Source organism: Cottoperca gobio, chromosome 8, assembly GCF_900634415.1.
Source record: "Cottoperca gobio chromosome 8, fCotGob3.1, whole genome shotgun sequence".
Lineage (NCBI taxonomy): Eukaryota > Metazoa > Chordata > Actinopteri > Perciformes > Bovichtidae > Cottoperca > Cottoperca gobio.
The window spans coordinates 12931418-12954006 of record NC_041362.1 but is presented as its reverse complement, the minus strand read 5'-3'; the positions used below and the strand labels follow the sequence as shown (position 1 = coordinate 12954006).

General features: G+C 38.3%; 2 pseudogenes and 2 gene segments (V, D, J or C); all 4 read left to right on the top strand.

The window, feature by feature from the left end:
* Positions 1-7801: 7801 nt before the first annotated feature.
* On the top strand, positions 7802-9286 carry LOC115011793 (Ig heavy chain V region 914-like; annotated as a pseudogene).
* A 5618-nt stretch (positions 9287-14904) lies between these two features.
* On the top strand, positions 14905-15397 carry LOC115011792 (immunoglobulin heavy variable 3-23-like; annotated as a pseudogene).
* Positions 15398-16884: 1487 nt separating this feature from the next.
* Positions 16885-17929, top strand: LOC115012127 (Ig heavy chain V region 5A-like). The segment is given in 2 exon segments: positions 16885-17001; positions 17097-17929. Coding segments are annotated over 2 exon segments (345 nt in total).
* Positions 17930-19639: 1710 nt separating this feature from the next.
* LOC115011791 (Ig heavy chain V region 914-like) lies at positions 19640-20151 on the top strand. The segment is given in 2 exon segments: positions 19640-19754; positions 19841-20151. Coding segments are annotated over 2 exon segments (360 nt in total).
* The last annotated feature ends 2438 nt before the right edge of the window (positions 20152-22589 follow it).

The window sequence follows — 22589 nt, the reverse complement described above, 5'->3', positions numbered from 1 at the left end:
GGAGAGTAATTTGGTTCCCACAACCAAACCCCCCCCCCCCCCCCCCCCCCCCGGTTCTTCGAGGGGGGGAACGTCTACACCAGGGGTCGGCAACCCGCGGCTCCGGAGCCGCATGCGGCTCTTTCATCTGTCTGATGCGGCTCCCTGTGGCTTTTGAAAATAAATAAAGATGATTATTTAATTAAAATGTATTTTATTTTAGTTTGTTCGTTTTTAAAATGTAATTCTAAATTTGAAGATTATGGTGATCTTGTAACATCTAAATAAAACGTGTTAAAAAATGTTATGTCGCTGTTACGCTGTTACTATGCGTCACAACCGCCTATGTGCGACACCCGCCAGCGCGCGATTTCTTGAACTTTTCGAATCCCAGGTAGGACAACTATGGAGAATTCTAAGAAGAGAAAAGTGTCTGAAGAAAACAGAACGTTCAATGGACAGATTCATTTGCTTTCACTGCTGACGAGACTGGTTTACCAGTATGCTTAATATGTAATGAGAAGCATGAGAGCTGACTGCACGCGCCAGTAAAAGGATGACGGCACACAGAGAGAGGACGGCATTTTTGGTTTGCTGACGGTGGATAATTTAAGTTCAGCGTTTTTTTTTTCATAAATACAAGAAGGACTCAAATAGACAGAGTATTTTACTTGAAAGTAACCTTCAACCCAACGTCAACGTCTTTTTTTCGGAGCTCAAAATGTTTTGTTGCATGCAGAAATGTAATTTTGTTTTCTCTGCAGTCGTTCATTGATTTCATAAATGCAACACATTATAGTTTGTTTATACATAGCATAAAGGCAAAAAAAACGTTATATGCAGTGTTATTTCATTTTAAATGTCAAAAGGGTTTTGTGGCTCCCAGTGTTTTCTTTACTGTGGGAAACGGGTCCAAATGGCTCTTTGAGTGGTAAAGGTTGCCGACCCCTGGTCTACACGGACAAGTTCGTTAGATGTTTTGTGTTGTGTTTGTACTTCCTGTTTTATTTTGTTAATTACCTGTTCTCTGTTGTTTCTACTTCTTACCCCCAGGTGTTCCCAATCTGTTCGTTAGTGTCCTCACCTGTGTCTCGTTCCCTCTCACTTCTTGGTGTGTATATAGAGTCTGTTTTGTTTGTCTCGTTGCCAGTTCGTCTTCGTACTTCGATGTCAAGAGTTCCAGCATTAGTCCAGTCTTCCTGTTTCCCAAGTGTTTGATTCCCCGGCTTCTTCGACCTTGTTTCTGTGACTCGATTCTGCCCTTGCCTGATCCTTGTCTGCTGTGCTGTTACGCTGAGTATCTGCCCGTGTACCAAACCTGTTTCCGTGACCCGACTCTGCTCCTGGATTACCCCTTGATACTTTGTATGTTCAAATGTCTATGTGTGTACCATAGCAACTGCAAAGTTCAGTAAAGACCATTTCCATTCAACACTTATCTGCCTCTGTCGTGCAATTGAGTCCCACCTCCCTTCTGTCTTGATCGTACCATTACACTTCCACTTCTCAGAGGAAAAACTGTCTTCCTTTCTGACAAATTATTGTCTTCGCAGTAATCCACCTCACTGAGGTGACTGAACAGTTTTTAAATAAACTTTTTTAAAGAACTTCCCAGATGACTGTCTCACTTTCTTCTGTGGTTCCTCTCTCCTTTCATCTCATCGGGTTGTACAGGTCAGAGTATGGAGTCCATTCCTTCCAGTTCAGTAGTGAAGAAGCCTGGAGAGACTCTCAGTCTCTCCTGCCGGGGATCTGGCTTCACATTTAGCTGCTGTGTTATGAACTGGATCAGACAACCTGCAGGAAAAGCACTGGAATGGATAGGGAGTGGCTACACTTCTGCGAGTAGAAATAGTTATGCCGGCAGTGTGCAAGGATGTGTAGAGATGATCGCAACAGCTTGGTGCATCTGAGACTGTCCAACTTAAAGCCAGAGGACTCTGCTGTGTATTACTGTGCGGGTAGGGTTACATTTAACATGTGCTTTTCCACAACAATGGATGATAATGTTCCCATTATTGATTTTTTAACAGCAGGTAATGAGAATATATGTGGACATTTATGAATAATATGGATGCTTGGATGATGAATGTTGACACCTGACTTGGGTATAAATAAACGTTACGGTTGAATAACTTGAATGACTTCATTTTAAAATGATTATAATCGTATTAAAGAATGGTATAAATCATATTGTATCAGGACTTGCTGTGTTTCTCTTTGAGGAGGAGGAGTCTATGCAAAACTCTGACCTCTTCCATCGCTACATATGTGTTGCAGAGTGACGGACAGACTGTACACTGGACAGACAACGGGCTTCTACAATGTTCACACCTGATTATTTGGTGGTTTTTCTCATCCTGTCGATTAACTCTGCAGGTAAGAACAATAAATGTTTTTTCGACAAACCTACTGGTACAATGACAATTTGGCTGAATTACAGTAACTGATGAGCTGTTTAAATGTCTGTAGGTACTGTTCAGCACCAGATTGATTACAAAAACCTTCTGCTCACATGCAAAGCCCTCAACAACCTCGCCCACACCTATCTCTCAAACCTCCTCCAGGAATACTCCCCCTCCCGCTCCCTGCGCTCATCCTCAGCCGGACTCCTGACTGTCCCCACCTCAGCACCAGGGGAGCCAGAGCCAGAGCCTGGGCACCGCGCCCAGGCTCTGGAATTCTCTGCCTCCACACATCAAACAGTCTGACTCCATTACGACTTTCAAATCCAACCTCAAAACCCACCTGTTTAAACCGGCCTACTCACTGTAAAACACAATGAACTTGTTATCACAGATCCTCCTTTCACTCCGTCACTCCACACTCTTGTCTTGCCTGTTTTATCTATGTCGGTGTGACTAATTTATTTTCCGTCTTTGTTTTAGCTGTTTTAACTTTTAAATGCACTGTAAGGCGACTTTGGGTATCCTGAAAGGCGCCTCTAAATAAAAGGTATTAATATTATTATTATTTAAAAGTTACCCATTACAAGTTGAAATTATATGTTCACACATTTTCCTGTTTCAGAATTAAATCTTAACAAAAACGTTTCCTGTTTTTCTGTGTTCACCATCAACACTTGAGTGTATCCCATCATGCATTGGGTGAAAGCCAAGGAAACAGGCAACACGCACAGGGCTTCAGTAACAAATACATCTCTATATATTTGTCACAAGTGAGGAACTTTTATTGAATGTTGAAAGTAGCTACCGTTCCTGTTTTAAACCTCCAGAGGGCAGACAAGGGCTTTCACACGTATAGTACTGCTGCTGTTAACAATCTTCTGGGCAGATACAGAGTTTCACTGATCTGTATTCAACATGTTTATTAATTGTATACCAATTAAATGAATGTTGAATTCCTTTTTATATTTGAACAGCTGTTGATGGTCAGAATCTGAACCAGTGATTAAAAGGTCTGGAGAATCTCACAGATTGACCTGTACAACATCTGGATTCACATTCAGCAGCGACGAGTAATTACACAAGAAGATTACACCGAACACTTTATGAGACAAGAGAAATAATTCTAAACAGCGATAAGAAAGTAGAAATCATGTTACTAAATAGGCATCTTGCTTATTCAAGAACAAAGCTTCATTAAAACGCCTCCTCAGATGAATAATAAACAGCATTTGTGTATTTAAACGGTTCTGCTAATTTGTCCAACCAGAGATTCACAAGTCTTTTTACTTCTTTAGTTTGCAGCAATTAGTTTCTTTTGCATATCGTCAGACAGGTTTCAGTTCCTAAGTAGTTAACTTCCTCTCAAGCCTCCAAGTTTCTCTGTGGCTACAAACTGTCACAATTTGAATACTGAAACCTTGAAAAGTCTTTATTTTCATATTTATTTATTTTATCTTGCTTTCACTTCACTCGTGTTTGTAGTAACAAAATAAAGAAACTAACAAAAACATACAACAAAAACTTAGAATTATAATCAGACAAATCTTTTGACAATTTGTTTTATTTCTGAATTAAACTGTTTTAAATGTTAACAATCACTAAAAGAAAACAAACAGAAGTTAATCCATTATGCAACTTATTTAAATCATGTTTTCAAAGAAATAATCAGCTCCATCCTTTCGCTGAAATAGAATAATAAAAATAAAATAATTTACTCAGCAGTTCTTTGTAGTCATGTAGGTACAGATGTCTTAAATCTCTATTTGCTGCTTGTTTAAATTATGTTTTATTGTGTATTCTGCTGTGTTCATGGCCTTGAATGTGACTTTATAAGCAGAATGGGAAGTAGGAGGAGCTTACTGTAAACATAATTCCCACAGGGATCCAGTTTACTTCATATTTAAGATTCAAGCATTTGAAACATCAGCACAGTGTGAACATGGCTTACAGAAAGCGAACACTGTTGGTGGTTGCTCTGTTTGTTTCTTCGGTGCTGAAGGTCAGACCAAAACAGAGTCTGAACCTGCAGTTAGAAAACCTGGAGAATCCCAAAGACTCACCTGCACAACATCTGGATTCTCATTAAGCAGCTACCCTATGAACTGGATCAGACAGACTCCTGGAAAAACACTGGAGTGTATTATTTTAATACACACATCTAGTTCTCCTATCTATTACTCCCAGTCAGTCCAGGGTAGATTCACCATCTCCAGAGACGACTGAGAACATTAAATATAGTCTTTAGTACATTTATTGCAATGCTGATATAAAGTGTTTTCATTATCCACCATTAACATGTCCACAAATATAACATACATCTCAAGGACATTAAGATCAAATGCTCCACTAACACTCATCAAATGGATCTAAATAAATACATAAATAAAACAATTGAAATCAAAAATAGAAATACATCATTTTAATTGGTTGAATTTACATTCATTAATAAACTATTCAAATATACATTTCAGGTATGTTGTTTTGTTTTGAAATGAATATTTAATATGAAATCAGGACTTTGACAAAGACCCAGTGCAACACTAATCAAAGAGGACATTGAAAAAGATCCAGATGTTAATTACACAACAGATGTTTTTGCAATAATAAATCCTAATAAAATGAATTAGTTGATTCCAGACTCCGAACTGAAGCACAACAGCTGATCTTAAGACACTTATGTGTTTGTATACTGTAAGTATATTAGTAATACTAACATGTTCAAAAATGGACCTTAAATATGACAGCAGTGAGAGCAGAATGACAATGGCACTAATGCCACTCATGCCACTAATGCCACTAATGCCAGTCATGCCACTCATGCCACTAATGCCACTCATGCCACTCATGCCACTAATGCCACTCATGCCACTAATGCCACTAATGCCACTCATGCCACTAATGCCACTCATGCCACTCATGCCACTCATGCCACTAATGCCACTCATGCCACTAATGCCACTACAAAAACTAAAAAGACAACAGCAGATGATTTTGTGGTTTTTGACTTCCAGCTTGTGTTTGAGTCTCATTTTTATTGAGACTGTTTAATGTTGTAATGTGTTTGTCTTTCTCTGTGTTATACGGATTGTGAAGAATAAAACATGAATTTTATAATATTGTTAGAAATAATAATAATATCATCTTACAGTATTTTGTGTTAGTAAGTTGGCTAATTACACATTTGTGTGATCAAAATGACGTAAAGTTCACCAGATGTAATTTCTCTGGCCTCTGTTTGCTCCCACTACATAGTTTACATATCTTAACATATTAATGTGGAAGACACGCAGATTTACATCACAATGTCACCATGTGACCTCGGTAATATCAGTAATAATAATATGAGGAGAAAAAAGAAAAAAAATCAAAGTTATAAGCGATGCAATGAGAAGATTCTTTAAAAAAGAAAATATGGTCAGTAAAGAGAAAGCCATAATATATAAATAAGATTTAAGGAGAGACTGAGAAGACGACATTGTTCAATCTCTCCTCTGAATTCCACAAGTGATGGACAAATAAAGCAAAGTTAGCAGGTGTGATCTGGGTCACTCCTTCTTGTGAGGAGGAGTCAATGCAAAACTCAGAGATCTTCCACCTCTACTTATGTGACTGCAGAGAGGAGGACAGAGAACAGTGGACACACAGTTCAACATGATGGACTACAGGACAGGACTGCTGCTTCTAACTTTCTGAGTGGTGATTGGTGTGCACCTGTTCCAGCTCTCCAATCCGGGGGCACGGGAAAGACCGGTGGACTACAAGTGCCAAGCCAGCTCGACAGTCCGGGCTGCTGGTGTTGTCAGCCAGATGCCGCGTATTTGTGTGGATACTAGTTTCCGTGTATCGTATATTGTTGTCTGAAATTCTGTGTACTGTATCCTAGTTGTCGAAACTAGGTTTATCTTTGAAGTTAACTGATTAGAAGTTTGCAGCATTTTCTGTTAGACGTTAGGGTGCCCCGGCGCTGTTTTGTTGTGGTCTTTTGTTATTAAGTTTTCACCCCGAGCTTTGTTTTAGAAATGTTTAGGTTGGGGGTTATTTTTGTTATTTATGTTAAGAGCCCTCCTTTTGTTCTATTTGTGGTGTCGTTAAAAGCAATTGGTTGCCAATTATCCATATTCTATTAATAAATATACTTTATTTACCATCAACATCTGGTTATATGATACTCCCTTTTCCCTTGCCGAGCCGGGTCTTAACATACATGTACACATTTCGGCTACATTAATGTTCCCATTATAAAAACACTATAAAGCAGTTAGTGTCATGTTTCTCCCTCCTCAACACATCACACAACATTTTAGGAGCTGGATCAGCTGTGACTTCAGCTTCATGTGTTCATTTATGTAGTTCACCATCTAGATTTCAAGATAAACAGCTGGTAGACTGCAGGAGCTTCTGTTTATTATTGTGCCTGTGAGACATTGAAATGAAAGCTGAATGAATAAATGATACTGCAAATAAGACAAACTTCCTATTAGGTCTCGGCCTGTTCGTTAGATGTTTTGTGTTGTGTTTGTACTTCCTGATTTATTTTGTTAATTACTTGTTCTCTGTTGTTTCTACTTCCTACCCCCAGGTGTTCCCAATCTGTTCGTTAGTGTCCTCACCTGTGTCTCGTTCCCTCTCACTTCTTGGTGTGTTTATAGAGTCTGTTTTGTTTGTCTCTCGTTGCCAGTTCGTCTTCGTACTTTGATGTTAAGAGTTCCAGCATTAGTCCCGTCTTCCTGTTTCCCAAGCGTTTGATTCCCCGGCTTCCTCGACCTTGTTTCCGTGAATCGATTCTGCCCTTGCCTGATCCTTGTCTGCTGTGCTGTTACACTGAGTATCTGCCCGTGTACCAAACCTGTTTCCGTGACCCGACTGGATTACCCTTTGATACTTTGTATGTTCAACGGTCTATGCGTGTACCATAGCAACTGCAAAGTTTTCAGTAAAGATCATTTCCATTCAACACTTATCTGCCTCTGTGTCGTGCAATTCAGTCCCACCTCCCTTCTGTCTTGATCGTACCGTTACACTTCCACTTCTCAGAGGAAAAACTGTCTTTCCTTTCTGACAAATTCTTGTCTTCGCAGTAATCCATCTCACTGAGGTGACTGAACACTTTTTAAATAAACGTGTATGAGACTCACAGAGCAGCTTGTTCTGTACACACACCATACATTCTTAATCTCGCTCCTAAATGTAAACAAGTGAAAAACTGTTCAAACACTCAAAAAAGGGAGAAACAACATGTCTCTCTCTCTGTCTCTCTCCAGCACTCCTCCTTTTCCGATAAATATTCTTTATGTATCAACACTGTATCTCTGAAATTTCAAAAATGCAAATTCACACACTGATGGACAATCCCCACCCATTCTGCATGCTGAATATATATCCTTCATAACAGCCTTTGTAGTTGTTCAGACAAGTTCCCACCATGACAGCTGTACAAAGTGTCGTCTTCTTGGCTCTCATTTCAGGTGAGTGAAGTCGGTGTCCAGCGGAGGAGAAAAGGAGCTTTGGAAGTCTGCTGGCTCCCCGTCATCTAAACTCTGTGTCTCTTTCAGCTGCTCAGAGCCAGTCCCTCACCTCCTCAGAGCCAGTGGTCAGCAGAGCTGGAGAACCAGTCTCTCTGCCCTGTAAGGTGGAAGGACTTTCTCTGGCTTGGCTGCACTGGATTCGTCAGAAACCAGGGAAAGGGCTGGAATGGATCGGACGCATTGATAGTGGAACAGGCACAATATTTGCCCAAAGTCTCCAAGGCCAGTTTACCATCACCAAAGACTCTTCCAAACATCTTGTGTACTTAGAGGTGAGGAGTCTGAAACAAGAAGACTCTGCAGTTTATTATTGTGCACGAGAGCCACAGTGACACACAAGACTACAAAGCCGTACAAAAACGGATCAACACTGATCTCTGTACAAGAAGCACTGAAGCATGTCAGCGCTGTGAAAACACACTTCCCATTGAATGACGGCCAACTAACAATGAAAGATATTTCATGTTTAAAAACATGTTTGTATTGAGACAGGTTATCATGACTCACAGCAATGCAATAACAGCAAAGACAGCAAATAAGCCTTCTGAGGAATGCAGGCTTATTACAACATCAATTCAACTACGGTGAACAATTTGCTTTAAAAAGCTCTGTATCGTCCAGAATATAGTTGTTCTGCATTACTATGAACTAACTTCATTAGTGAAGAAATATCTTCACATACAATCAAATCATAGCAGCATTACAAGCTTGTTAAATGAACTATCTAGATGGTGACACAAATGTGTATCACTGTGTACGTGTAAGCTCCACAGTGGTTCAAAGCACTAACAGACCTGCACAAATACTGCGACACCATGAGACTCAAAGTTAACATGAGATACTAGATTCTAAACAATAAATAAATAAATAAATAACAGAACAAAAGTGCTCCTGGGTCTGGATGTGACACATACAAAAAAGACAAAATGATAAATGAAACAATTGAAGTGAACTCTGACAGAGCCTGCATGAGCCCCTCCCTCCCCGTGATGTCCTGATGCAAATGTTCACTGTGTGTAGTGTACTTCTGTCCAGCTGTCTGCTCTTGTACTTTGTGTGGAGCATCAGAGGTCACATCTCCAGCCTCAGGATGATCAACACACTCACTCTTCTGCTGGTTGCTCTCTCTCTGCCCTGTGAGTTCTCCTGCTTCTTGTTGTTTTATCTTTCATCAGACAACATCCACTGATGGTCAGTCGGTCACAGCAGAGAACTTCCCAAATGACTGTCTCACTTTCATCTGTGGTTCCTCTCTCCTTTCATCTCATCAGGTTGTACAGGTCAGAGTATGGAGTCCATTCCTTCCAGTTCAGTAGTGAAGAAGCCTGGAGAGACTCTCAGTCTCTCCTGCCGGGGATCTGGCTTCACATTTAGCTGCTGTGTTATGAACTGGATCAGACAACCTGCAGGCAAAGCACTGGAATGGATAGGGAGCGGCTACACTTCTGCGAGTAGAAATACTTATGCCGGCAGTGTGCAAGGACGTGTAGAAATAAGTAGAGATGATAGCAACAGCTTGGTGCACCTGAGACTGTCCAACTTAAAGCCAGAGGACTCTGCTGTGTATTACTGTGCGAAACACACACTGGTTAAAGGAAGCACAGAGGCTTTACAAAAACCTCAAACTATTTATATTCACAAGAACCTTCAGGTGGCAGCAGAAGACGAGAAGTCAGATGACAGTAAAGAAAGTATGACAGTGTCTCTAAACACACACTATGAAAGCAACAGCTGTTAGTGACGTCCTGTTCTGTAGGGTTACATTTAACATGTGCTTTTCCACAACAATAATGGATGATAATGTTCCCATTATTGATTTTTAACAGCAGGTAATGAGAATATATGTGGACATTTATGAATGTTATATCCAATATATGGTTAACAATGGCTGCTTAGAGGATGAATGTTGACACCTGACTTGGGTATAAATAAACGTTACGGCTGAATAACTTAAATGACTTCATCATTTTAAAAATCATGATTATAATCGTAGTATTAAAGAATGGTATAAATCATATTGTATCAGGACTTGCTGTGTTTCTCTTTGAGGAGGAGTCTATGCAAAACTCTGACCTCTTCCATCTCTACATATGTGTTGCAGAGTGACGGACAGACACTAAATCTGTGACGTACACACTGTAGACTGGACAGAGACAACTGGCTTCTACAATGTTCACACCTGATTATTTGGTGGTTTTTCTCATCCTGTCGATTAACTCTGCAGGTAAGAACAATAAATTTTTCGACAAACCTCCTGGTACAATGACAATTTGGCTGAATTACAGTAACTGATGAGCTGTTTAAATGTCTGCAGGTACTGTTCAGCACCAGATTGATTACAAAAACCTTCTGATCACATATAAAGCCCTCAACAACCTCGCCCCCACCGATCTCTCAAACCTCCTCCAGGAATACACCCCCTCCCGCTCCCTGCGCTCATCCTCAGCCGGACTCCTGACTGTCCCCATTTCCCGCCTCAGCACCATGGGAGCCAGGGATTTTAGCTGCACCGCGCCCAGGCTCTGGAATTCTCTGCCTCCACACATCAAACAGTCTGACTCCATTACGACTTTCAAATCCCACCTCAAAACCCACCTGTTTAAACCGGCCTACTCACTGTAAAACACAATCAACTTGTTATCACAGATCCTCCTTTCACTCCGTCACTCCACACTCTTGTCTTGCCTGTTTTATCTATGCTTATATTTATTTATGTCGATTTGACTCATTTATTTTCCGTCTTTGTTTTAGCTGTTTTAACTTTTAAATGCACTGTAAGATGACCTTGTGTGTCCTGAAAGGCGCCTCTAAATAAAATGTATTATTATTATTATTATTATTAATATTATTATTTAAAAGTTACCCATTACAAGTTGAAATTATATGTTCACACATTTTCCTGTTTCAGAATTAAACCTTAATAAAAACATTTCCTGTTTTTCTGTGTTCACCATCGGCACTTGAGTGTATCCCAGCATGAATTGGGTGAAAGCCAAGGAAACAGGCAACACGCACAGGGCTTCAGTAACAAATACATCTCTATATGTTTGATTGTCACAAGTGAGGAACTTTTATTGAATGTTGAAAGTAGCTACCGTTCCTGTTTAGAACCTCTAGAGGGCAGACAAGAGCTTTAACACGTATAGGACTGCTGCTGTTAACAATCTTCTGGGCAGATACAGAGTTTCACTGATCTGTATTCAACATGTTTCTTAATTTGATACCAATTAAATGAATGTTGAATTCCTTTTTATATTTGAACAGCTGTTGATGGTCAGAATCTGAACCAGTGATTAAAAGGTCTGGAGAATCTCACAGATTGACCTGTACAACATCTGGATTCACATTCAGCAGCGACGAGTAATTACACAAGAAGATTACACCGAACACTTTGTGAGACAACAGAAATATTTCTAAACAGAGATAAGAAAGTGGAAATCATGTTACTAAATAGGCATCTTGCTTATTCAAGAACAAAGCTTCATTAAAACGCCTCCTCAGATGAATAATAAACAGCATTTGTGTATTTAAACAGTTCTGCTATTTGTCCAACCAGAGATTCACAAGTCTTTTTACTTCTTTAGTTTGCAGCAATTCATTTTTTTTGCATATCGTCAAACAGGTTTCAGTTCCTAAGTAGTTAACTTCCTCTCAAGCCTCCAAGTTTCTCTGTGGCTACAAACTGTCACAATTTGAATACTGAAACCTTCAAAAGTATTTATTTTCATATTTATTTATATTATCTTGCTTTCACTTCACTCGTGTTTGTAGTAAAAAAATAAAGAAACTAACAAAAACATATAAATTCTTAAACAATGAATCTTAGAATTATAATCAAATCAAATTTATTTGTATAGCCCAATATCACAAATTATACATTTGTCTCAGTGTGCTTTACAGACTGTACAGGTTATGACACCCTCTGTCCTTAGACCCTCGCATCGCACAAGGAAAAACTTCCTAAAAGAAACCCCATAATTAAAAATGGGGAAAAATGGGGAAAAATGGAAGAAACCTCAGGGAGAGCAACTGAGGAGGGATCCCTCTCCCAGGACGGACAGACGTGCAATAGATGTCGTATGTACAGGATAAACAACATAGTACAAATACAACATTTGACAGAAATTATGTTTTGTTGAAAAAAAAAGAGAAAGTTTGCATGAATCCAGGAAAATGTCAAAAAGGCTTCCGGGGTCCAGCAGGACCAGGGCAGCAGGCGCAGCCACGATTCCTGATCCTGACGTAAACTTTATCAGTGGCAACCTGCCACATGAGAGACAGACACTCCGGGGATGATGCCCCGGATGATGAGTTAGTAACATACATTTACATAAATGTATACAGATAGAGAGGGAGAAGAAGAGAGGGAGGGGAGGAGAGAGGGAGGGGAGGAGAGAGGAAGAGAAGGAAGAGAGCAGGGAGGTGTCCCCCGGCAGTCTAACCCTATAGCAGCATAACTAGGGGCTGATCCAGGGCAAACCTGAGCCAGCCCTAACTATAAGCTTTATCAAAAAGGAAAATCTTTAGCCCACTCTTAAATGTGGAGAGTGTGTCTGCCTCCCGAACACAAACTGGAACCTGGTTCCACTGGAGAGGAGCTTGATAGCTGAAGGCTCTGGCTCCCATTGTACTCTTAGAGACTCTAGGAACCACAAGTAACCCTGCAGTCTGGGAGCGTAATGCTCTAGTTGGTTTATAAGGTACTATGAGATCTTTAAGATATGCTGGAGCCTGACCATTAATTGCTTTGTAAGTCAGGAGAAGGATTTTGAATTCTATTCTGTATTTTACCGGGAGCCAGTGCAGAGCCGCTAATACAGGAGTGATATGATCCCGTTTCCTTGTTCTTGTCAATACACGTGCCGCTGCATTTTGGATCAACTGAAGAGTCTTAAGCAACTTTTTGGGACAACCTGATAACAATGAGTTGCAGTAATCCAGCCTTGAAGTAACAAATGCATGGACTAGTTTTTCTCCATCATTTTGAGACAGGATGTGTCTTATTTTTGCAATGTTACGTAGATGAAAGAAGGCAGTCCTTGAGATTTGTTTTATGTGGGAGTTCAGACGTATCTTTTGACGATTTGTTTTATTTCTGAATTAAACTGTTTTAAATGTTAACACTCACAAAAAATAAATAAACAGAAATTAATCCATTATGCAACTTATTTAAATCATGTTTTCAAAGAAATAATCAGCTCCATCCTTTCGCTGAAATAGAATAATAAAAATAAAATAATTTACTCAGCAGTTCTTTGTAGTCATGCAGGTACAGATGTCATAAATCTCTATTTGCTGCTTGTTAAAATGATGTTTTATTGTGTGTTCTGCTGTGTTCATGGCCTTGAATGTGACTTTATAAGCAGAATGGGAAGTAGGAGGAGCTTACTGTAAACATAATTCCCACAGGGATCCAGTTTACTTCATATTTAAGATTCAAGCATTTGAAACATCAGCACAGTGTGAACATGGCTTACAGAAAGCTAACACCGTTGGTGGTTGCTCTGTTTGTTTCGTCGGGTGCTGAAGGTCAGACCATAACAGAGTCTGAACCTGCAGTTAGAAAACCTGGAGAATCCCACAGACTCACCTGCACAACATCTGGATTCTCATTAAGCAGCTACCCTATGAACTGGATCAGACAGGCTCCTGGAAAAACACTGGAGTGGATATCTTTAATACACACATCTAGTTCTCCTATCTATTACTCCCAGTCAGTCCAGGGTAGATTCACCATCTCCAGAGACGACTGAGAACATTAAATATAGTCTTTAGTACATTTATTGCAATGCTGATATAAAGTGTTTTCATTATCCACCATTAAAATGTCCACAAATATAACATACATCTCAAGGACATTAAGATCAAATGCTCGACTAACACTCATCAAATGGATCTAAATAAATACATAAATAAAACAATTTACAGCAAAAATAGAAATACATGATTTGAATTTACTGTCATTAATAAACTATTCAAATATACATTTCAGGTATGTTGTTTTGTTTTGAAATGAATATTTAATATGAAATCAGGACTTTGACAAAGACCCAGTGCAACACTAATCAAAAAGGACATTGAAAAAGATCCAGATGTTAATTACACAACAGATGTTTTTGCAATAATAAATCCTAATAAAATGAATAAGTTGATTCCAGACTCCGAACTGAAGCACAACAGCTGATCTTAAGACACTTAGGTGTTTGTATTCTGTAATTATATTAGTAATATGAACATGTTCCAAAATGGACCTTAAATATGACGGCAGTGAGAGCAGAATGACAATGGCACTAATGCCACTCATGCCACTAATGCCACTCATGCCACTAATGCCACTCATGCCACTAATGCCACTAATGCCACTCATGCCACTCATGCCACTAATGCCACTACTAAAACTAAAAAGACAACAGCAGATGATTTTGTGGTTTTTGACTTCCAGCTTGTGTTTGAGTCTCAGTTTTATTAAGACTGTGTAATGTTGTAATGTGTTTGTCTTTCTCTGTGTTATACGGATTGTGAAGAATAAAACATGAATTTTACAATATTGTTAGAAATAATAATAATATTATCTTACAGTATTTTGTGTTTGTGTTGTGTTTTGTAGTTAGATCAAAATGACGTAAAGTTCACCAGATGTCATTTCTCGGGCCTCTGTGTGCTCCCACTACATAGTTTACATATCTTAACATATTAATGTGGAAGACACATAACAATGTCACCATGTGACCTCGGTAATATCAGTAATAATAATATGAGGAGAAAAAAGAAACAAAATCAAAGTTATAAGAGATGCAATGAGAAGATTCTTTAAAGAAAGAAACATGCAAGAAAATATGGTCAGTAAAGAGAAAGCCATAATATATAAATAAGATTTAAGGAGAGACTGAGAAGACGACATTGTTCAATCTCTCCTCTGAATTCCACAAGTGATGGAGAAATAAAGCAAAGTTAGCAGGTGTGATCTGGGTCACTCCTTCTTGTGAGGAGGAGTCAATGCAAAACTCAGAGATCTTCCACCTCTACTTATGTGACTGCAGAGAGGAGGACAGAGAACAGTGGACACACAGTTCAACATGATGGACTACAGGACAGGACTGCTGCTTCTAACTTTCTGCTGGGCAGGTGAAGACTTTCACTGATGATGATTTGACATATTTTCATTTGTGCTACCAATGTAACGTGTGACACGCATATTTTTATTTTAACAGGTGTTGATGGTCAGACTCTGACAGAATCTGAACCAGCAGTTAAAAGGCCTGGAGAATCTCACAGATTAACATGTACAACATCTGGATTCACATTTAGTGACTACTATATGGCCTGGATCAGACAGGCTCCTGGAAAAGGACTGGAGTGGGTCTCTTATATTGATGAAGGTGGTGGCAGCACTTACTACTCTCAGTCAGTTCAGGGCCGGTTTACCATCTCCAGAGACAACAGCAGACAGCAGCTGTATCTGCAGATGAGCAGTCTGAAGACTGAAGATTCTGCTGTTTATTATTGTGCTCGAGACTCACAGTGACTGGAGCTGGTTGAGCAGCTGCACAAAATCCTGCAGTAAACATCTTTTGGGCTGGGAGAGCCCAAGCATGAATTTTCTTTGTTGTTTTATTTATATTATATTTAAAATATATATTTTATATCTTATAACTTTTTAGATGTTTACATTACAAACATATCTTAGATAATAAATTACCCTTTGTTCCTGCACTATACAAAGTCCTGAAAACTGTTCCTGAGAAATATTATTACTAAAGTTTAAAAACAAAAAACACAATAAAGATCACTTGTTCATAAAAGCGTCAAAGACAGCAGAACAATATGGCTGCTGAAATGAAACCTCCACAAATACTATACATTTCTACACAATTAAGAGACAATATTGTCCGTGGATGAAGTGCAATTTAAGAGGGTCGTAATATGAGAGTGAAGAACAATGTTGCAGTTTGTTTTCTAGAATCACTAGAGGGCAGTCAGTGTCGAGTGTCTCTCTCCTCTGTTGCTACAAGTAGACACTCATCTGTGTTCTCATTGATCTTTACTGACCGACACTTGAACCCTTGAAAGAGATTCATATTGTTCTATAATTCAATCAATGGGTAAATAACACATGTTCACTCTCTCATCATGTACTGAAGTTTCATTCAAATCATTTCTGGGAGGAGCCAGCAGTGATCTACAAAGTGGAGTGATGACAGCATTTACCTTTATTGTTTACAAACAGCGTGAATGACCTTAAATCATACTGTTTATGGAGATAAATACTTTATATATAATGTTTTTGTTAATTTTTAAGATAGAAAAATAATATAATAATCAAAGAATGACTATTGTGTTTTAACTGCAGAGAAATGTTTAGAAAAGATGTGGAGAGAATAAAGTTTTCTGTATGTGAATACAAAGAAAATGTATCTACATCTCTCCATGGGCGGAAATAAAACTGTGCCTTTATTAGTTACAATATTTAATGTTTTTGTCACATGTCTATTGTCTTTGGCTATGATTAAAATAGTGTTACTGAAAAAAGAATACAAATATTCTATATTTGATTAAGTCTGCTTTTTTTATGAAGATAAACTGTGTTGACTAAAACTAAAAGTAGTTTATGAAAGCATGAACTATAAGTTTTATAAATATGTCTTCAAACACTGAAACCATTAAAAGTATCTTATTATTACTTACATTTTCATCCCACATGATCCTGGCTGCAGTAATTAATACAGTAACACGCAAATAAATGAATGAATAAATGCAGTAATTCATTAATATGTCACTTCAATACATGAAGGCATTAATAGTTAAAATATTGAAAACAAAGTTTGAAGTTCTTTAATTTCTGTAAATGTAGAGACATTTTCTAAACATTACAATTAGGTGTGTAATAGAATTAAAATGTCAAATGAGCACAATTTTCCATTTGCTCCCGTTAGACCCACATTGATGCTTCATGTTTGATTCTATGCAAAGTCAGTGACCTTCCTTGTTCCTCAGCTATAAAAACATCACACCAGGCTGTCAGTGGAGTTCACAGCACATCACTTTCAACATGTTCTCTGTAGCTCTGCTGCTGCTGTTGGCAGCTGGATGTGAGTCTCTCTGCATTCGTCAAAAGCTTTTCTTTTACTGTATAACTTGACCGTTTGTGTCAAAACATTTTCTTTCCTTTTTATTTTTTAAACAGGTGTGAAGTGTGAACAGTTGACACAGCCGGCCTCTGTGACTGTGCAGCCAGGTCAACGTCTGACCATCAGCTGTCAGGTCTCTTATGCTCTGAGCAGCTACTACACAGCTTGGATCAGACAGCCTGCAGGGAAAGGACTGGAGTGGATTGGATTGAAATACACTGGAGCTTCATTCTACAAAGATTCACTGAAGAACAAGTTCAGTATCGACTTGGATACTTCCAGCAAGACAGTGACTCTAAACGGACAGAATGTGCAGCCTGAAGACTCTGCTGTGTATTACTGTGCCAGAGACACACAGTGACACACACCATCAGTAGAGCTGAACAAAAACCCCTCAGTGCCTGAACACTTGTAACATGAAGCCACCAGAGGAGGAGCCCTCAGACCACTAATGACTCCAACACCAGCTCACTGTAACTTCAGAGTTTTTAATGGAAGGACTGTTTCCCTGTTTACTGTAACAATCACTGATATATAATTATATGTATGTATAACCTTTCACCCTTTGAAGGGATGGAATACACTCAGCAAACATCCTGGTTTTTAGAAGCCAGTGATATATGTAGAGTAGAAACGAACCCTCAAAAAGTTATTTTTAGGTAAGAAGAAATACATCTGAATGGTAAAGGCATTAGTAACTGAATCAGTGGTGTTCATGAGTCAAACTACAGAACAGTTTGTTTTCATTTACAATCTAAAGTGTGTTTGTCAGAGATTCAAGTTACACCTTCTCTTTGTGTGAATAAAGAACCACAACTGAACTTTTCATCTTGATTTTAAATGATTTAAATAAACCTGTCAGCTGATTTACCATCAATCAGTATGTAAATTGGCTTCCTTGTTGTTAATGTTGCTCATGTGAACATTAATACACACCGCACTCTGACGAGTTGATGGAAAATAATGTTTGCAGAGTTCATTGATTGTATAGAGACAATATTTGTATACTGATTACAGAGAGTAGAGAGAGAGTATTTTAATGTTTCTATGTAGATTTCATTTCAATTCTACATTATACATTATGTATTTAATATAATATATTTTTTATTTCATTTTAATGTTTTGTTTTTTGTTTTTATTATTATTTTCCATCATTCCAGAAATTAGTTGCCAGCACTTTAATATTGTACAGTTTCCTCTGCTGTTGTAGAGATACTCTACTTATGGACATGTGTGTCACATGCTCCCTTTCTAAACCTGTGAGGCAGGTTTATGCAAACTCTTCCTCTCTTATAAACACACCATCAGCATCTTGTTGCAGAACACCAGGACAGTTTGATATATTTCTGAAACTCTCAGATCAGAAAGCACTGAACAGTGTTTCTCACACAATGGGAAAGACAATTATCTGGAGTTTATTATTTGTAGTTACTTTTCATGGTGAGAAAACCTAATTCTGATTTTCTTCTACTTTAAATGTTCGACCTGGTATTTACAAGTTTGTTGGATGATGAGCAACATTTCTTTACTTACAGGAGTTTGGAGTGAGATCAAACTGGACCAGTCTCCCTCCGAGGTGAAAAGACCTGGAGAGACAGTGAAGATGTCATGTATCATATCTGGTTTCAGCATGACAAGCGCTTTTATTAGCTGGATACGTCAGAGGCCAGGGAAAGCTCTGGAGTGGGTTGGAAGGATGAACACAGGTACAAACTCTGCTATCTATGGCAGCTCCTTTCAAAGCCGTTTCATCATGACCGAAGATGTGCCCAGCAGCACTCAGTACCTCGAGGTCAACAGCCTGACAGCAGAAGATGCTGCTGATTATTATTGTGCTCGAGACTCACAGTGACTGAAGACAGTGGAGCAGCTGCACAAAAACCTCCACAACAAACAGCAATGTGATCTTAATGACATCTGCGTTTTCTCAACATCTGCAAAAGCACTTTAATGAATCCACATTAGATTTCTGTGTATTTCACAGTAAGAGACAGATAGTTCCTACTAATATCAAAGCATGATTTTACCTTATATTACCCGTCATATTCAAAAGTACAAACCATAAATGATATGAAATCAGTTTGAAAAGAGAAACAAGCTGAACAACATTTGATCAGACAGCAGGCTTGGCTGGATGAAATGCGCTCAATCCAAATGATATCAAAACATTGGTTGATGGTATAACGTGGTGAAACGATGATAAAGCAAGTTTCAGAAATGCTAGTAGATATTGGTGATCAGAATAAAACTGTAGATTATTTATATTATAGTGAATGTTGTCATGGTCTGCACATTATGATCAAAGAGACTAATGAGAAACACTTGATCCCAAGATGAATTATGATTTAACACTTTGAATACATGTTGTATGTTAATGTGTCAAACGTCTGAACTAAGATGATCATTTGAGTATTATTAGAATAAATGTGGTTGTGGTGTTAATACTTAGAGATAATCTACACACATTTAAAAACACCAGACAAACATCAAAACAGCTGACTTTGAAGGTTGATCTTTAGACATTACTTCCCCATTTGTATGAACTATTTCCAGACCTGTTGTATCCTTCCAATGAGGAGGAGTTAATGCAAATCTCAGAGATCTTCCACCTCTACTTATGTGACTGCAGAGAGGAGGACAGAGAACAGTGGACACACAGTTCAACATGATGGACTACAGGACAGGACTGCTGCTTCTAACTTTCTGCTGGGCAGGTGAAGACTTTCACTGATGATGATTTGACATATTTTCATTTGTGCTACCAATGTAACGTGTGACTTGCATATTTTTATTTTGATAGGTGTTGATGGTCAGACTCTGACAGAATCTGAACCAGCAGTTAAAAGGCCTGGAGACGCTCACAGATTAACATGTACAACATCTGGATTCACATTTAGTAGCTATGGTATGCACTGGATCAGACAGGCTCCTGGAAAAGGACTGGAGTGGATCTCTGCTGCTGACACTGGGAGCGGAAAATACTATTCTCAGTCAGTTCAGGGCCGGTTTACCATCTCCAGAGACAACAGCAGACAGCAGCTGTATCTGCAGATGAGCAGTCTGAAGACTGAAGACTCTGCTGTTTATTATTGTGCTCGAGACTCACAGTGACTGAAGACAGTGGAGCAGCTGCACAAAAACCTCCACAACAAACAGCAATGTGATCTTAATGACATCTGCGTTTTCTCAACACCTGCAAAAGCACTTTAATGAATCCACATTAGATTTCTGTGTATTTCACAGTAAGAGACAGATAGTTCCTACTAATATCAAAGCATGATTTTATCTTATATTACCCGTCATATTCAAAAGTACAAACCATAAATGACATGAAATCAGTTAGAAAAGAGAAACAAGCTGAACAACATTTGATCAGACAGCAGGCTTGGCTGGATGAAATGTGCACAATCCAAACGATATCAAAACATTGGTTGATGGTATAACGTGGTGAAACGATGATAAAGCAAGTTTCAGAAATGCTAGTAGATATTGGTGATCAGAATAAAACTGTAGATTATTTATATTATAGTGAATGTTGTCATGGTCTGCACATTATGATCAAAGAGACTAATGAGAAACACTTGATCCCAAGATGAATTATGATTTAACACTTTGAATACATGTTGTATGTTAATGTGTCAAACGTCTGAACTAAGATGATCATTTGAGTATTATTAGAATAAATGTGGTTGTGGTGTTAATACTTATAGATAATCTACACACATTTAAAAACACAAAAAATCAAAACAGCTGACTTTGAAGGTTGATCTTTAGACATTACTTCCCCATTTGTATGAACTATTTCCAGACCTGTTGTATCCTTCCAATGAGGAGGAGTTAATGCAAATCTCAGAGATCTTCCACCTCTACTTATGTGACTGCAGAGAGGAGGACAGAGAACAGTGGACACACAGTTCAACATGATGGACTACAGGACAGGACTGCTGCTTCTAACTTTCTGCTGGGCAGGTGAAGATATCTCTAAAAATTGCGTTGAATCTTTATTCAATAAGTTGCCAATTTACAACACGTCACTATTTTATTGTTTGTATTAACAGGTGTTGATGGTCAGACTTTGACAGAATCTCAACCAGCAGTTAAAAGGCCTGGAGAATCTCACAGATTGACCTGTACAGCCTCTGGATTCACATTAAGCAGCTACCATATGAACTGGATCAGACAGGCTCCTGGAGAAGGACTGGAGTGGGTCTCTGCTATTAATGAACGTGGTGGCAGCACTTACTACTCTCAGTCAGTTCAGGGCCGGTTTACCATCTCCAGAGACAACAGCAGACAGCAGCTGTATCTGCAGATGAGCAGTCTGAAGACTGAAGATTCTGCTGTTTATTATTGTGCTCGAGACTCACAGTGACTGGAGCTGGTTGAGCAGCTGTATAAAATCCTGCAGTAAACATCTTTTGGGCTGGGAGAGCCCAAGCATGAATTTTCTTTGTTGTAGTATTTATATTATATTAAAAAAATATATTTTATATTTTATAACTTTTTAGATGTTTACATTACAAACATATCTTAGTAATAAATTACCCTTTGTTCCTGCACTATACAAAGTCCTGAAAACTGTTCCTGAGAAATATTATTACTAAAGTTTAAAAACAAAAAACACAATAAAGATCACTTGTTCATAAAAGCGTCAAAGACAGCAGAACAATATGGCTGCTGAAATGAAACCTCCACAAATACTATACATTTCTACACAATTAAGAGACAATATTGTCCGTGGATGAAGTGCAATTTAAGAGGGTCGTAATATGAGAGTGAAGAACAATGTTTCAGTTTGTTTTCTAGAATCACTAGAGGGCAGTCAGTGTCGAGTGTCTCTCTCCTCTGTTGCTACAAGTAGACACTCATCTGTGTTCTCATTGATCTTTACTGACCGACACTTGAACCCTTGAAAGAGATTCATATTGTTCTATAATTCAATCAATGGGTAAATAACACATGTTCACTCTCTCATCATGTACTGAAGTTTCATTCAAATCATTTCTGGGAGGAGCCAGCAGTGATCTACAAAGTGGAGTGATGACAGCATCTATCTTTATTGTTTACAAACAGCGTGAATGACCTTAAATCATACTGTTTATGGAGATAAATACTTTATATATAATGTTTTTGTTAATTTTTAAGATAGAAAAATAATATAATAATCAAAGAATGACTATTGTGTTTTAACTGCAGAGAAATGTTTAGAAAAGATGTGGAGAGAATAAAGTTTTCTGTATGTGAATACAAAGAAAATGTATCTACATCTCTCCATGGGCGGAAATAAAACTGTGTCTTTATTAGTTACAATATTTAATGTTTTTGTCACATGTCTATTGTCTTTGGATATGATAAAAATAGTGTTACAGAAAAAATAATACAAATATTCTATATTTGATTAAGGCTGCTTTTTTTATGAAGATAAACTGTGTTGACTAAAACTAAAAGTAGTTTATGAAAGCATGAAATATAAGTTTTATAAATATGTCTTCAAACACTGAAACCATTAAAAGTATCTTATTATTACTTACATTTTCATCCCACATGAT